We start from the raw sequence: 15287 nt of genomic DNA on the forward strand, positions 1-15287 counted from the left end.
AGGCAGGAGTGATCAGGGTCGGGCAGGGATTGGGGATTGCATCAGGCAGGAGTGATCGGGGTCGGGCAGGGATCGGGATTGCATCAGGCAGGAGTGATCGGGGGTCGGGCAGTGATTGGGGATTGCATCAGGCAGGAGTGATCGGGGTCAGGCAGGGATTGGGGATTGCATTAGGCAGGAGTGATCGGGGTCAGGCAGGGATTGGGGATTGCATTAGGCAGGAGTGATCGGAGGTCGGGCAGGGATTGGGGATTGCATCAGGCAGGAGTGATCGGGGTCAGGCAGGGATTGGGGATTGCATTAGGCAGGAGTGATCGGAGGTCGGGCAGGGATTGGGGATTGCATCAGGCAGGAGTGATCGGGGGTCAGGCAGGGATTGGGGATTGCATCAGGCAGGAGTGATCGGGGGTCGGGCAGGGATTGGGGATTGCATCAGGCAGGAGTGATCGGGGGTCAGGCAGTGATCGGGATTGCATCAGGCAGGAGTGATTGGGGGTCGGGCAGGGATTGGGGATTGCATCAGGCAGAAGTGATCGGGGGTCAGGCAGGGATTGGGGATTGCATCAGGCAGGAGTGATCGGGGGTCGGGCAGGGATTGGGGATTGCATCAGGCAGGAGTGATTGGCGGTCGGGCAGGGATCGGGGATTGCATCAGGCAGGAGTGATCGGGGGTCGGGCAGGGATTGGGGATTGCATCAGGCAGAAGTGATCGGGGGTCAGGCAGGGATTGGGGATTGCATCAGGCAGGAGTGATCGGGGGTCGGGCAGTGATCGGAGATTGCATCAGGCAGGAGTGATTGGCGGTCGGGCAGGGATTGGGGATTGCATCAGGCAGGAGTGATCGGGGGTCGGGCAGGGATCGGGGATTGCATCAGGCAGGAGTGATTGGGGGTCGGGCAGGGATCGGGGATTGCATCAGGCAGGAGTGACGTCGCTGTGTTATGAGAAGAGACGGAACACGTGAGCCCCGCCCCCTCACACGTCACCTGGCTGCGGGTTTTGGGGGGGCGGGGCTGGTGGCGCGGTTGCTAGGTGACGCTCCTCCCCGGCCAATCAGCAGCCGCCCTGTGCACCACCGCCTCCCCGCCCACCAATCAGCGGCTTCCCCTCCCGCTGCGGCTCCCTCATCCCCGACCCGCTGGCGCCCGAGACACCCGCATCACCCGGAGACCCGCCGAGACACGTGACCAGGTGAGACCCCCGAGACACGTGACCAGCGCAGGTGAGACTCCTCCCCCTGTACAGCTCCCCCCATATGTCATAATCCCCACCTGAGAGCCCCCCCCCTCCCCCCCGGGAAACACGTTATCAAGTGAGACCCTCGACACCTCAGACACCCGAGGCACCTGAGACCCGTGACACATTGAGACCCGTGACACATTGAGACCCGTGACACCTGAGGAACTTGAGACCCTCGACACCTCAGACACCTGAGGCACCTGAGACCCGTGACACCTGAGACCCGTGACACCCGAGGCACCTGAGACCCGTGACACCTGAGACCCGTCACACATTGAGACCCGTGACACATTGAGACCCGTGACACCTGAGGAACTTGAGACCCTCGACACCTCAGACACCTGAGGCACCTGAGACCCGTGACACCTGAGACCCGTGACACCTGAGACCCGTGACACCCGAGGCACCTGAGACCCGTGACACATTGAGACCCGTGACACATTGAGACCCGTGACACATTGAGACCCGTGACACCTGAGGAACTTGAGACCCTTGACACCTGAGACCCTCGACACCTCAGACACCTGAGGCACCTGAGACCCGTGACACCTGAGACCCGTGACACCTGAGACCCGTGACACCCGAGGCACCTGAGACCCGTGACACATTGAGACCCGTGACACATTGAGACCCGTGACACCTGAGGAACTTGAGACCCTCGACACCTCAGACACCTGAGGCACCTGAGACCCGTGACACCTGAGACCCGTGACACCCGAGGCACCTGAGACCCGTGACACCTGAGACCCGTGACACCTGAGACCCGTCACACATTGAGACCCGTGACACATTGAGACCCGTGACACCTGAGGAACTTGAGACCCTCGACACCTCAGACACCTGAGGCACCTGAGACCCGTGACACCTGAGACCCGTGACACCTGAGACCCGTGACACCCGAGGCACCTGAGACCCGTGACACATTGAGACCCGTGACACATTGAGACCCGTTACACCTGAGGAACTTTAGACCCTTGACACCTGAGACCCTCAACACCTCAGACACCTGAGGCACCTGAGACCCGTGACACCTGAGACCCGTGACACCTGAGACCCGTGACACCTGAGACCCGTGACACCTGAGACCCGTGACACCTGAGACCCGTCACACATTGAGACCCGTGACACATTGAGACCCGTGACACCTGAGGAACTTGAGACCCTTGACACCTGAGACCCTCGACACCTCAGACACCTGAGGCACCTGAGACCCGTGACACCTGAGACCCGTGACACCTGAGACCCGTGACACCCGAGGCACCTGAGACCCGTGACACATTGAGACCCGTGACACATTGAGACCCGTGACACCTGAGGAACTTGAGACCCTTGACACCTGAGACCCTCGACACCTCAGACACCTGAGGCACCTGAGACCCGTGACACCTGAGACCCGTGACACCTGAGACCCGTGACACCCGAGGCACCTGAGACCCGTGACACATTGAGACCCGTGACACATTGAGACCCGTGACACCTGAGGAACTTGAGACCCTCGACACCTCAGACACCTGAGGCACCTGAGACCCGTGACACCTGAGACCCGTGACACCCGAGGCACCTGAGACCCGTGACACCTGAGACCCGTGACACCTGAGACCCGTCACACATTGAGACCCGTGACACATTGAGACCCGTGACACCTGAGGAACTTGAGACCCTCGACACCTCAGACACCTGAGGCACCTGAGACCCGTGACACCTGAGACCCGTGACACCTGAGACCCGTGACACCCGTGACACATTGAGACCCGTGACACATTGAGACCCGTGACACATTGAGACCCGTGACACCTGAGGAACTTGAGACCCTTGACACCTGAGACCCTCGACACCTCAGACACCTGAGGCACCTGAGACCCGTGACACCTGAGACCCGTGACACCCGAGGCACCTGAGACCCGTGACACATTGAGACCCGTGACACATTGAGACCCGTGACACATTGAGACCCGTGACACCTGAGGAACTTGAGACCCTCGACACCTCAGACACCTGAGGCACCTGAGACCCGTGACACCTGAGACCCGTGACACCCGAGGCACCTGAGACCCGTGACACCTGAGACCCGTGACACCTGAGACCCGTCACACATTGAGACCCGTGACACATTAAGACCCGTGACACCTGAGGAACTTGAGACCCTTGACACCTGAGACCCTCGACACCTCAGACACCTGAGGCACCTGAGACCCGTGACACCTGAGACCCGTGACACCTGAGACCCGTGACACCCGAGGCACCTGAGACCCGTGACACATTGAGACCCGTGACACATTGAGACCCGTGACACCTGAGGAACTTGAGACCCTTGACACCTGAGACCCTCGACACCTCAGACACCTGAGGCACCTGAGACCCGTGACACCTGAGACCCGTGACACCCGAGGCACCTGAGACCCGTGACACATTGAGACCCGTGACACATTGAGACCCGTGACACATTGAGACCCGTGACACCTGAGGAACTTGAGACCCTTGACACCTGAGACCCTCGACACCTGAGGCACCTGAGACCCGTGACACCTGAGACCCGTGACACCTGAGACCCGTGACACCCGAGGCACCTGAGACCCGTGACACATTGAGACCCGTGACACATTGAGACCCGTGACACCTGAGGAACTTGAGACCCTTGACACCTGAGACCCTCGACACCTCAGACACCTGAGGCACCTGAGACCCGTGACACCTGAGACCCGTGACACCCGAGGCACCTGAGACCCGTGACACATTGAGACCCGTGACACATTGAGACCCGTGACACCTGAGGAACTTGAGACCCTCGACACCTCAGACACCTGAGGCACCTGAGACCCGTGACACCTGAGACCCGTGACACCTGAGACCCGTGACACCTGAGACCCGTGACACCTGAGACCCGTGACACCTGAGACCCGTGACACCTGAGACCCGTGACACATTGAGACCCGTGACACATTGAGACCCGTGACACATTGAGACCCGTGACACATTGAGACCCGTGACACCTGAGGAACCTGAGACCCCCGACACCCTCGACACCTGAGACCCTCGACACCTCAGACACCTGAGGCACCTGAGACCCGTGACACCTGAGACCCGTGACACCTGAGACCCGTGACACCTGAGACCCGTGACACCTGAGACCCGTGACACCTGAGACCCGTGACACCTGAGACCCGTGACACCTGAGGCCCGTGACACCTGAGGCCCGTGACACCTGAGGCACCTGAGACACTGGTGACCCCCGACACCTGAGACCCGTGACACCTGAGGAACTTGAGACCCTCGACACCTCAGACACCTGAGGCACCTGAGACCCGTGACACCTGAGACCCGTGACACCTGAGACCCGTGACACCTGAGACCCGTGACACCTGAGACCCGTGACACCTGAGACCCGTGACACCTGAGGCCCGTGACACCTGAGGCCCGTGACACCTGAGGCACCTGAGACACTGGTGACCCCCGACACCTGAGACCCGTGCCACCTGAGACCCGGTGACCCCCGACACCTGAGACCCGTGCCACCTGAGGCACCTGAGGAACCTGAGACCCCCGACACCTGAGGCCCGTGACACCTGAGGCCCGTGACACCTGAGGCCCGTGACACCTGAGGCCCGTGACACCTGAGGCACCTGACACCTGAGGCACCTGACACCTGAGGCACCTGAGACACCGGTGACCCACGACACCTGAGACCCGTGCCACCTGAGACCCGGGGACCCCTGACACCTGAGACCCGAGCCACCTGAGACCCGTGCCACCTGAGGCACCTGTGACACCTGAGAGACCTGAGACCCCCGACACCTGAGGCCCCTGAGACACGGTGACCCCCTTTCACCTTCAGAACTGCCTTAATTCTACGTGGCATTGATTGAACAAGGTGCTGAAAGCATTCTCTTTAGAAATGTTGGCCCATATTGATAGGAAAGCATCTTGCAGTTGATGGAGATTTGTGGGATGCACATCCAGGGCATGAAGCTCCCGTTCCATCACATCCCAAAGATGCTCTATTGGGTTGACATCTGGTGACTGTGGGGGCCATTTTACTACAGGGAACTCATTGTCATGTTCAAGAAACCAATTTGAAATGATTTGAGCTTTTGTGACATGGTGCATTATCCTGCTGGAAGCAGCCATCAGAGGATGGGTACATGGTGGTCATGAAGGGATGGACATGGTCAGAAACAATGCTCAGGTAGCCCGTGGCATTTAAACGATGCCTAATTGGCACTAAGGGGCCTAAAGGGTGCCAAGAAAACATCCCCCACACCATTACACCACCACTACCAGCCTGCACAGTGGTAACAAGGCATGATGGATCCATGTTCTCATTCTGTTTACGCCAAATTCTGATTCTATCGAGACTCATCAGACCAGGCAACAGTCTTCAACTGTCCAATTTTGGTGAGCTTGTGCAAATTGTAGCCTCTTTTTCCTATTTGTAGTGGCGATGAGTGGTACCCGGTGGGGTCTTCTGCTGTTGTAGCTCATCTGCCTCAAGGTTGTGCATGTTGTGGCTTCACAAATGCTTTGCTGCATACCACCTGAGTACCGTGACACATTGAGACCCGTGATACCTGAGGAACCTGAGACCCTCGACACCTGAGACCCTCGATACGTGAGACACCTGAGTACCGTGACACCTGAGTACCGTGACACCTGAGTACCGTGACACCTGAGTACCGTGACACCTGAGTACCGTGACACCTGAGTACCGTGACACCTGAGTACCGTGACACCTGAGACCCCCGTCATGTGAGACACGTGACCCCTGAGGCACCTGAGACACGTGACCCCTGAGGCACCTGAGACACGTGACCCCTGAGGCACCTGAGACACGTGACCCCTGAGGCACCTGAGACACGTGACCCCTGAGGCACCTGAGACACGTGACCCCTGAGGCACCTGAGACACGTGACCCCTGAGGCACCTGAGACACGAGGCACCTGAGGCACCTGAGACACGGTGACCCCGGCACCTGAGACCCGTGACACATTGAGACCCGTGACACATTGAGACCCGTGACACCTGAGGAACCTGAGACCCCCGACACCCTCGACACCTGAGACCCTCGACACCCGTGACACCTGAGACCCGATGACCCGTGACACCTGAGACCCGATGACCCGTGACACCTGAGACCCGTGACACCTGAGACCCGTGACACCTGAGACCCGTGACACCTGAGACCTGTGACACCTGAGACCCGATGACCCGTGGCACCTGAGACCCGATGACCCGTGGCACCTGAGACCCGATGACCCGTGGCACCTGAGACCCGATGACCCGTGGCACCTGAGACCCGATGACCCGTGGCACCTGAGACCCGATGACCCGTGACACCTGAGACCCGATGACCCGTGACACCTGAGACATGTGACACCTGAGACATGTGACACCTGAGACATGTGACACCTGAGGCCCGTGACACCTGAGGCACCTGAGACACCGGTGACCCACGACACCTGAGACCCGTGCCACCTGAGACCCGGTGACCCCTGACACCTGAGACCCGAGCCACCTGAGACCCGTGCCACCTGAGGCACCTGTGACACCTGAGAGACCTGAGACCCCCGACACCTGAGGCCCCTGAGACACCGGTGACCCACGACACCTGAGACCCGTGCCACCTGAGACCCGGTGACCCCTGACACCTGAGACCCGAGCCACCTGAGACCCGTGCCACCTGAGGCACCTGTGACACCTGAGAGACCTGAGACCCCCGACACCTGAGGCCCCTGAGACACGGTGACCCCCTTTCACCTTCAGAACTGCCTTAATTCTACGTGGCATTGATTGAACAAGGTGCTGAAAGCATTCTTTAGAAATGTCGGCCCATATTGATAGGACAGCATCTTGCAGTTGATGGAGATTTGTGGGATGCACATCCAGGGCATGAAGCTCCCGTTCCATCACATCCCAAAGATGCTCTATGGGGTTGAGATCTGGTAAGTGTGGGGGCCATTTTAATACAGTAAACTCTTTGTCATGTTCAAGAAACCAATGTGAAATGATTGGAGCTTTGTGACATGGTAGTAGCCAGAGGATGGGTACATGGTGGTCATGAAGGGATGGACATGGTCAGAAACAATGCTCAGGTAGCCCGTGGCATTTAAATGATGCCTAATTGGCACTAAGGGGCCTAAAGGGTGCCAAGAAAACATCCCCCACACCATTACACCACCACCAGCAGCCTGCACAGTGGTATTAAGGCATGATGGATCCATGTTCTCATTCTGTTTACACCAAATTCTGACTCTATCGAGACTCATCAGACCAGGCAACATTTTTCCAGTCTTCAACTGTCCAATTTTGGTGAGCTTGTGCAAATTGTAGCCTCTTTTTCCTATTTGTAGTGGAGATGAGTGGTACCCGGTGGGGTCTTCTGCTGTTGTAGCCCATCCGCCTCAAGGTTGTGCGTGTTGTGGCTTCACAAATGCTTTGCTGCATACCTCAGTTGTATCGAGTGGTTATTTCAGGCAACGTTGCTCTTCTATCAGCTTGAATCAGTCGGCCCATTCTCCTCTGACCTCTAGCATCAACAAGGCATTTTCGCCCACAGGACTGCCGCATACTGGATGTTTTTCCCTTTTCACACCATTCTTTGTAATCCCTAGAAATGGTTGTGCGTGAAAATCCCAGTAACTGAGCAGATTGTAAAATACTCAGACCAGCCCCTCTGGCACCAACAACCATGCCACGCTCAAAATTGCTTAACCCTCCTGGCGGTTTGCTAAAAAATCGCCAGGGGGCAGCAAATCTTTTTTTTTTTTTTAATTTTTTTTTTTTTTCATGTAGCGAGACAAAGGCTGCGGCGGATCGGCGGGTAGCGGCGGCGATCGGGCACTGCACGCAGCTAGCAAAGTGCTAGCTGCCTGCAGCAAAAAAAAATTTATGCAAATCGGCCCAGCGGGGCCTGAGCGGTGCCTTCCGGCGGCATAGCCCGAGCTCAGCTCGGGCTTACCGCCAGGAAGGTTAAATCACTTTTCTTTCCCATTCTGACATTCAGTTTGGAGTTCAGGAGATTGTCTTGACCAGGACCACACCCCTAAATGCATTGCAGCAACTGCCAGGTGATTGGTTGATTAGATAACTGCATTCATGAGAAAATGAACAGGTGTTCCTAATAATCCTTTAGGTGAGTGTAGTTTTAGAATAAAACTAACAATTTTATTGTTCAGTCTTGTGCCTGTTCTGGTATCTTATTGTTGCTACAAAGAAACTTCCCTCCGAAGGGACGTACTACCGCATAGTCTTTTTCTATCACTCTCTTTTTTTAATAAATTGTCATTTTGCTAGTTAGGTTTGCAAATAACCGTTTTCTTCCTTTTAGGAGTAGCTAGTGGGAGTCTCTTCCTTCCCTTCAATCGGAAGAGTGGTGGCAGTGAAATTTCTTGATTTCCAGTGTGAAATTTATTTTACCGATTGTACATACAATCAAGATTGTACATGTATGGGCACCATTAACCAATCTTAACCGTTTACTGTGCACACAGTGGATTCGCCTCCAGAAGTCTAGTGTATGAGATCTGCACGGCAACTATGGCCTAGTAATACGGGATTGGTGGGTGGTTGTCACACACCCAATCTCTTAACCTCCCGATCTCATACTTCCTTTATCCACCCCCCCCCCTCCCCCGCATCGAGTCCTCCCCATCCCACCTCCACCCACCATACATACTCCCATCTCTCCTCCATACCCCTCTATCCAGCTCCCCCCTGCCCCCCCTCCCCCCCCCCCCCCGTATCGAGTCCTTCCCATCCCACCTCCACCGACCATACATACTCCCATCTCTCCTCCATACCCCTCTATCCAGCTCCCCCCTGCCCCCCCTTCCCCCCCGCATCGAGTCCTCCCCATCCCACCTCCACCCACCATACATACTCCCATCTCTCCTCCATACCCCTCTATCCAGCTCCCCCCTGCCCCCCCTCCCCCCCCCCCCGCATCGAGTCCTCCCCATCCCACCTCCACCCACCATACATACTCCCATCTCTCCTCCATACCCCTCCATCCAGCTCCCCAGTCTCCCGGGAAATGTCCCCGTACTCCTGGCTGCTCTGACAATGACGCTTGGAGATCATCCATTTCTGTAGCTATTCTATGGTTCCACTGTTCTTTTTTCCCTGGAGTAGCTGATATTGACCCTCCTATTATTTCTTCACAGGTTGTCATGCCTTCTGTCCCGCCTCCTGTAGACTCCGCCTCCTGCCCCCATTTATCCGAAAACCATGTGAGCAACGGTAGCCCTGATGTGACAGCTGAGAGGAAGTGGATCCGACCAGACCTGCCCAGCAAGTGCACCTGGCAGCTGGGCAAAGAGGCGGCCGATTCCCCGCACAGCCATGTGCCCCTGTGAGTATAATGGGAATATCATCATGCCCATCCCCCCCATCTCATAACCCCTCCCCCCAGTCTATACCATCCCCCCATCTCATAACCCCTCCCCCCAGTCTATACCATCCCCCCATCTCATCCCCCCATCTCATAACCCCTCCCCCCAGTCTATACCATCCCCCCCAATCTCACCCCCCCCCCCATCCCGTCATCTTTATCCGATTCCCTGCACAGCCATGTGCCCCTGTGAGTATAACAGGAATATCATCATGCCCATCCCCCAATCTCCCCCCCCCCCCCCCCATCTCCCCATCTTTATCCGATTCCCCGCACAGCCATGTGCCCCCGTGAGTATCATCCTACCGTCATGTGACCGCTTGTAGTTTCTGTATGCCTACAGCACCACTGGACAGCTTGCGAACACTATAAAATGTTTTATATTTCTGTATATGAGTGTGACCAAAACTATCTCCTGAGACTCAGTTCTAAAGCTAGATGAGGATGAAGATGGAGAAACAGCAAATGAAACAAGAATTATCTTGTGCCATGTAGAGTCTGGTTATAGTGACCTCTGGCTATAGGTGACCACCATACGTTAGCGTTGTAGCGCTCAGGCTACGTCATCATTTAAATGGTGTAATAACTGTGACAAATGGGCAAATTATTTACAGTCGCAGTTATTATTTTAAATAGAATCTGTAAAGTAAAAACATCCCCTGGGAGTACTCACCTCGGGAGAGGGAAGCCTCTGGAGGATACTCACCTAGGGAGGGGGAAGCCTCTGGGGGATACTCACCTCGGGAGAGGAAAGCCTCTGGGGGGATACTCACCTAGGGAGGGGGAAGACTCTGGGGGGGATCCCTATCATCAGCACAGCTCTCTCCCTACACTGGTATAGCAGTAGGAGAACAGAGGCGCCAGCAGGATAAAAGTGGATAAGTTTTTATCCACTTTTATCCTGCTGGCGCCTCTGGTCTCCTACTGCTATACCGTGTCCACCCCTGGTGGAGGGGTGATCTACCCCCTTTCGCATCTACAGAGAGCGACTTCTTATCCCTGAGTGAGGACAGGTCTAATCTCCTCACCTGCCTATACAGTGGTTGCCTGTGTGGTAACCCATGTTTGTGAGTATAATTTTCTCACGATAACCTTTACTTCATTTATGCTTAACATACTACACTATATTGGGCTCTCGGTTTCTCTACTCTTTCTCTCCCTACACTGCTTCATACAGCACACAGGCCTCACTAACGCTCTCCCTATCAGCAGCACAGCTCTCTCCCTACACTCCTTCACACAGCACACAGGCCTCACTAACGCTCTCCCTATCAGCAGCACAGCTCTCTCCATACACTGCTTCACACAGCCCACAGGCCTCACTAACGCTCTCCCTATCAGCAGCACAGCTCTCTCCCTACACTGCTTCATACAGCACACAGGCCTCACTAACACTCTCCCTATCAGCAGCACAGCTCTCTCCCTACACTCCTTCACACAGCACACAGGCCTCACTAACGCTCTCCCTATCAGCAGCACAGCTCTCTCCATACACTGCTTCACACAGCCCACAGGCCTCACTAACGCTCTCCCTATCAGCAGCACAGCTCTCTCCCTACACTGCTTCATACAGCACACAGGCCTCACTAACGCTCTCCCTATCAGCAGCACAGCTCTCTCCCTACACTCCTTCACACAGCACACAGGCCTCACTAACGCTCTCCCTATCAGCAGCACAGCTCTCTCCCTACACTCCTTCACACAGCACACAGGCCTCACTAACACTCTCCTTATCATCAGCACAGCTCTCTCCCTACACTCCTTCATACAGCACACAGGCCTCACTAACACTATCCCTATCAGCAGCACAGCTCTCTCCCTACACTGCTTCATACAGCACACAGGCCTCACTAACACTCTCCCTATCAGCAGCACAGCTGTCTCCCTACACTGCTTCACACAGCACACAGGCCTCACTAACACTCTCCCTATCAGCAGCACAGCTCTCTCCCTACACTCCATCACACAGCACACAGGCCTCACTAACGCTCTCCCTATTAGCAGCACAGCTCTCTCCCTACACTCCTTCACACAGCACACAGGCCTCACTAACACTCTCCTTATCATCAGCACAGCTCTCTCCCTACACTCCTTCATACAGCACACAGGCCTCACTAACACTATCCCTATCAGCAGCACAGCTCTCTCCCTACACTGCTTCATACAGCACACAGGCCTCACTAACACTCTCCCTATCAGCAGCACAGCTGTCTCCCTACACTGCTTCACACAGCACACAGGCCTCACTAACACTCTCCCTATCAGCAGCACAGCTCTCTCCATACACTCCTTCATACAGCACACAGGCCTCACTAACACTCTCCCTATCAGCAGCACAGCTCTCTCCCTACACTCCTTCACACAGCACACAGGCCTCACTAACGCCCTCCCTATCAGCAGCACAGCTCTCTCCATACACTGCTTCGCACAGCACACAGGCCTCACTAACGCTCTCCCTATCAGCAGCACAGCTCTCTCCCTACACTCCATCACACAGCACACAGGCCTCACTAACGCTCTCCCTATCAGCAGCACAGCTCTCTCCCTACACTCCTTCACACAGCACACAGGCCTCACTAACACTCTCCCTATCATCAGCACAGCTCTCTCCCTACACTCCTTCATACAGCACACAGGCCTCACTAACACTATCCCTATCAGCAGCACAGCTCTCTCCCTACACTGCTTCATACAGCACACAGGCCTCACTAACACTCTCCCTATCAGCAGCACAGCTCTCTCCCTACACTGCTTCACACAGCACACAGGCCTCACTAACACTCTCCCTATCAGCAGCACAGCTCTCTCCATACACTCCTTCATACAGCACACAGGCCTCACTAACACTCTCCCTATCAGCAGCACAGCTCTCTCCCTACACTCCTTTACACAGCACACAGGCCTCACTAACGCCCTCCCTATCAGCAGCACAGCTCTCTCCATACACTGCTTCGCACAGCACACAGGCCTCACTAACGCTCTCCCTATCAGCAGCACAGCTCTCTCCCTACACTGCTTCATACAGCACACAGGCCTCACTAACACTCTCCTTATCAGCAGCACAGCTCTCTCCCTACACTTCTTCATACAGCACACAGGCCTCACTAACACTCTCCCTATCAGCAGCACAGCTCTCTCCCTACACTCCATCACACAGCACACAGGCCTCACTAACACTCTCCCTATCAGCAGCACAGCTCTCTCCCTACACTCCTTCACACAGCACACAGGCCTCACTAACACTCTCCCTATCAGCAGCACAGCTCTCTCCCTACACTCCTTCATACAGCACACAGGCCTCACTAACGCTCTCCCTATCAGCAGCACAGCTCTCTACATACACTGCTTCACACAGCACACAGGCCTCACTAACGCTCTCCCTATCAGCAGCACAGCTCTCTACATACACTGCTTCACACAGCACACAGGCCTCACTAACACTCTCCCTATCAGCAGCACAGCTCTCTCCATACACTGCTTCGCACAGCACACAGGCCTCACTAACACTCTCCCTATCAGCAGCACAGCTCTCTCCCTACACTCCTTCATACAGCACACAGGCCTCACTAACACTCTCCCTATCAGCAGCACAGCTCTCTCCATACACTGCTTCATACAGCACACAGGCCTCACTAACACTCTCCCTATCAGCAGCACAGCTCTCTCCCTACACTCCTTCACACAGCACACAGGCCTCACTAACACTCTCCCTATCAGCAGCACAGCTCTCTCCATACACTGCTTCGCACAGCACACAGGCCTCACTAACACTCTCCCTATCAGCAGCACAGCTCTCTCCCTACACTGCTTCATACAGCACACAGGCCTCACTAACACTCTCCTTATCAGCAGCACAGCTCTCTCCCTACACTCCTTCATACAGCACACAGGCCTCACTAACACTCTCCCTATCAGCAGCACAGCTCTCTCCATACACTGCTTCATACAGCACACAGGCCTCACTAACACTCTCCCTATCAGCAGCACAGCTCTCTCCCTACACTCCTTCACACAGCACACAGGCCTCACTAACACTCTCCCTATCAGCAGCACAGCTCTCTCCCTACACTCCTTCACACAGCACACAGACCTCACTAACACTCTCCCTATCAGCAGCACAGCTATCTCCCTACACTCCTTCATACAGCACACAGGCCTCACTAACACTCTCCCTATCAGCAGCACAGCTCTCTCCCTACACTCCTTCACACAGCACACAGGCCTCACTAACGCTCTCCCTATCAGCAGCACAGCTCTCTCCCTACACTCCTTCACACAGCACACAGACCTCACTAACGCTCTCCCTATCAGCAGCACAGCTCTCTCCCTACACTGCTTCATACAGCACACAGACCTCACTAACGCTCTCCCTATCAGCAGCACAGCTCTCTCCCTACACTCCATCACACAGCACACAGGCCTCACTAACACTCTCCCTATCAGCAGCACAGCTCTCTCCCTACACTCCTTCATACAGCACACAGGCCTCACTAACGCTCTCCCTATCAGCAGCACAGCTCTCTCCCTACACTCCTTCACACAGCACACAGGCCTCACTAACACTCTCCCTATCAGCAGCACAGCTCTCTCCCTACACTGCTTCACACAGCACACAGGCCTCACTAACACTCTCCCTATCAGCAGCACAGCTCTCTCCCTACACTGCTTCATACAGCACACAGGCCTCACTAACGCCCTCCCTATCAACAGCACAGCTCTCTCCCTACACTCCTTCACACAGCACACAGGCCTCACTAACACTCTCCCTATCAGCAGCACAGCTCTCTCCCTACACTGCTTCATACAGCACACAGGCCTCACTAACACTCTCCCTATCAGCAGCACAGCTCTCTCCCTACACTCCTTCACACAGCACACAGGCCTCACTAACACTCTCCCTATCAGCAGCACAGCTCTCTCCATACACTCACTCACACAGCACACAGGCCTCACTAACACTCTCCCTATCAGCAGCACAGCTCTCTCCCTACACTCCTTCATACAGTACACAGGCCTCACTAACACTCTCCCTATCAGCAGCACAGCTCTCTCCCTACACTGCTTCATACAGCACACAGGCCTCACTAACACTCTCCCTATCAGCAGCACAGCTCTCTCCCTACACTCCTTCATACAGCACACAGGCCTCACTAACACTCTCCCTATCAGCAGCACAGCTCTCTCCCTACACTGCTTCATACAGCACACAGGCCTCACTAACGCTCTCCCTATCAGCAGCACAGCTCTCCCCCTACACTGCTTCATACAGCACACAGGCCTCACTAACACTCTCCCTATCAGCAGCACAGCTCTCTCCCTACACTCCATCACACAGCACACAGGCCTCACTAACACTCTCCCTATCAGCAGCACAGCTCTCTCCCTACACTCCTTCACACAGCACACAGGCCTCACTAACACTCTCCCTATCAGCAGCACAGCTCTCTCCCTACACTCCTTCACACAGCACACAGACCTCACTAACACTCTCCCTATCAGCAGCACAGCTCTCTCCCTACACTCCTTCATACAGCACACAGGCCTCACTAACACTCTCCCTATCAGCAGCACAGCTCTCTCCCTACACTGCTTCATACAGCACACAGGCCTCACTAACACTCTCCCTATCAGCAGCACAGCTCTCTCCCTACACTCCTTCACACAG

At 55.6% G+C, this 15287-nt stretch overlaps 1 protein-coding gene across 2 annotated transcripts in view; it reads left to right on the forward strand.

Annotated features, from left to right (window-relative positions):
* Nucleotides 1-1081: 1081 nt before the first annotated feature.
* The window catches only part of CBS (cystathionine beta-synthase), a 138749-nt gene continuing 124543 nt past the window's right edge, over nt 1082-15287 (forward strand). Inside the window, exons 1-2 of one of the 2 annotated variants that reach the window (XM_068271044.1) lie at nt 1082-1222; nt 9396-9583. In XM_068271044.1, coding sequence (XP_068127145.1) covers nt 9402-9583 — 182 coding nt within the window. In that variant the 5' untranslated portion in view covers nt 1082-1222; nt 9396-9401. The remainder of the gene's footprint in view (nt 1223-9395; nt 9584-15287) is intronic. The other variant, XM_068271043.1, reaches the window with a different exon arrangement.

The sequence above is a fragment of the Hyperolius riggenbachi genome, chromosome 2 (genome assembly GCF_040937935.1).
Source record: "Hyperolius riggenbachi isolate aHypRig1 chromosome 2, aHypRig1.pri, whole genome shotgun sequence".
In the NCBI taxonomy this organism is placed as follows: Eukaryota; Metazoa; Chordata; class Amphibia; order Anura; family Hyperoliidae; genus Hyperolius; species Hyperolius riggenbachi.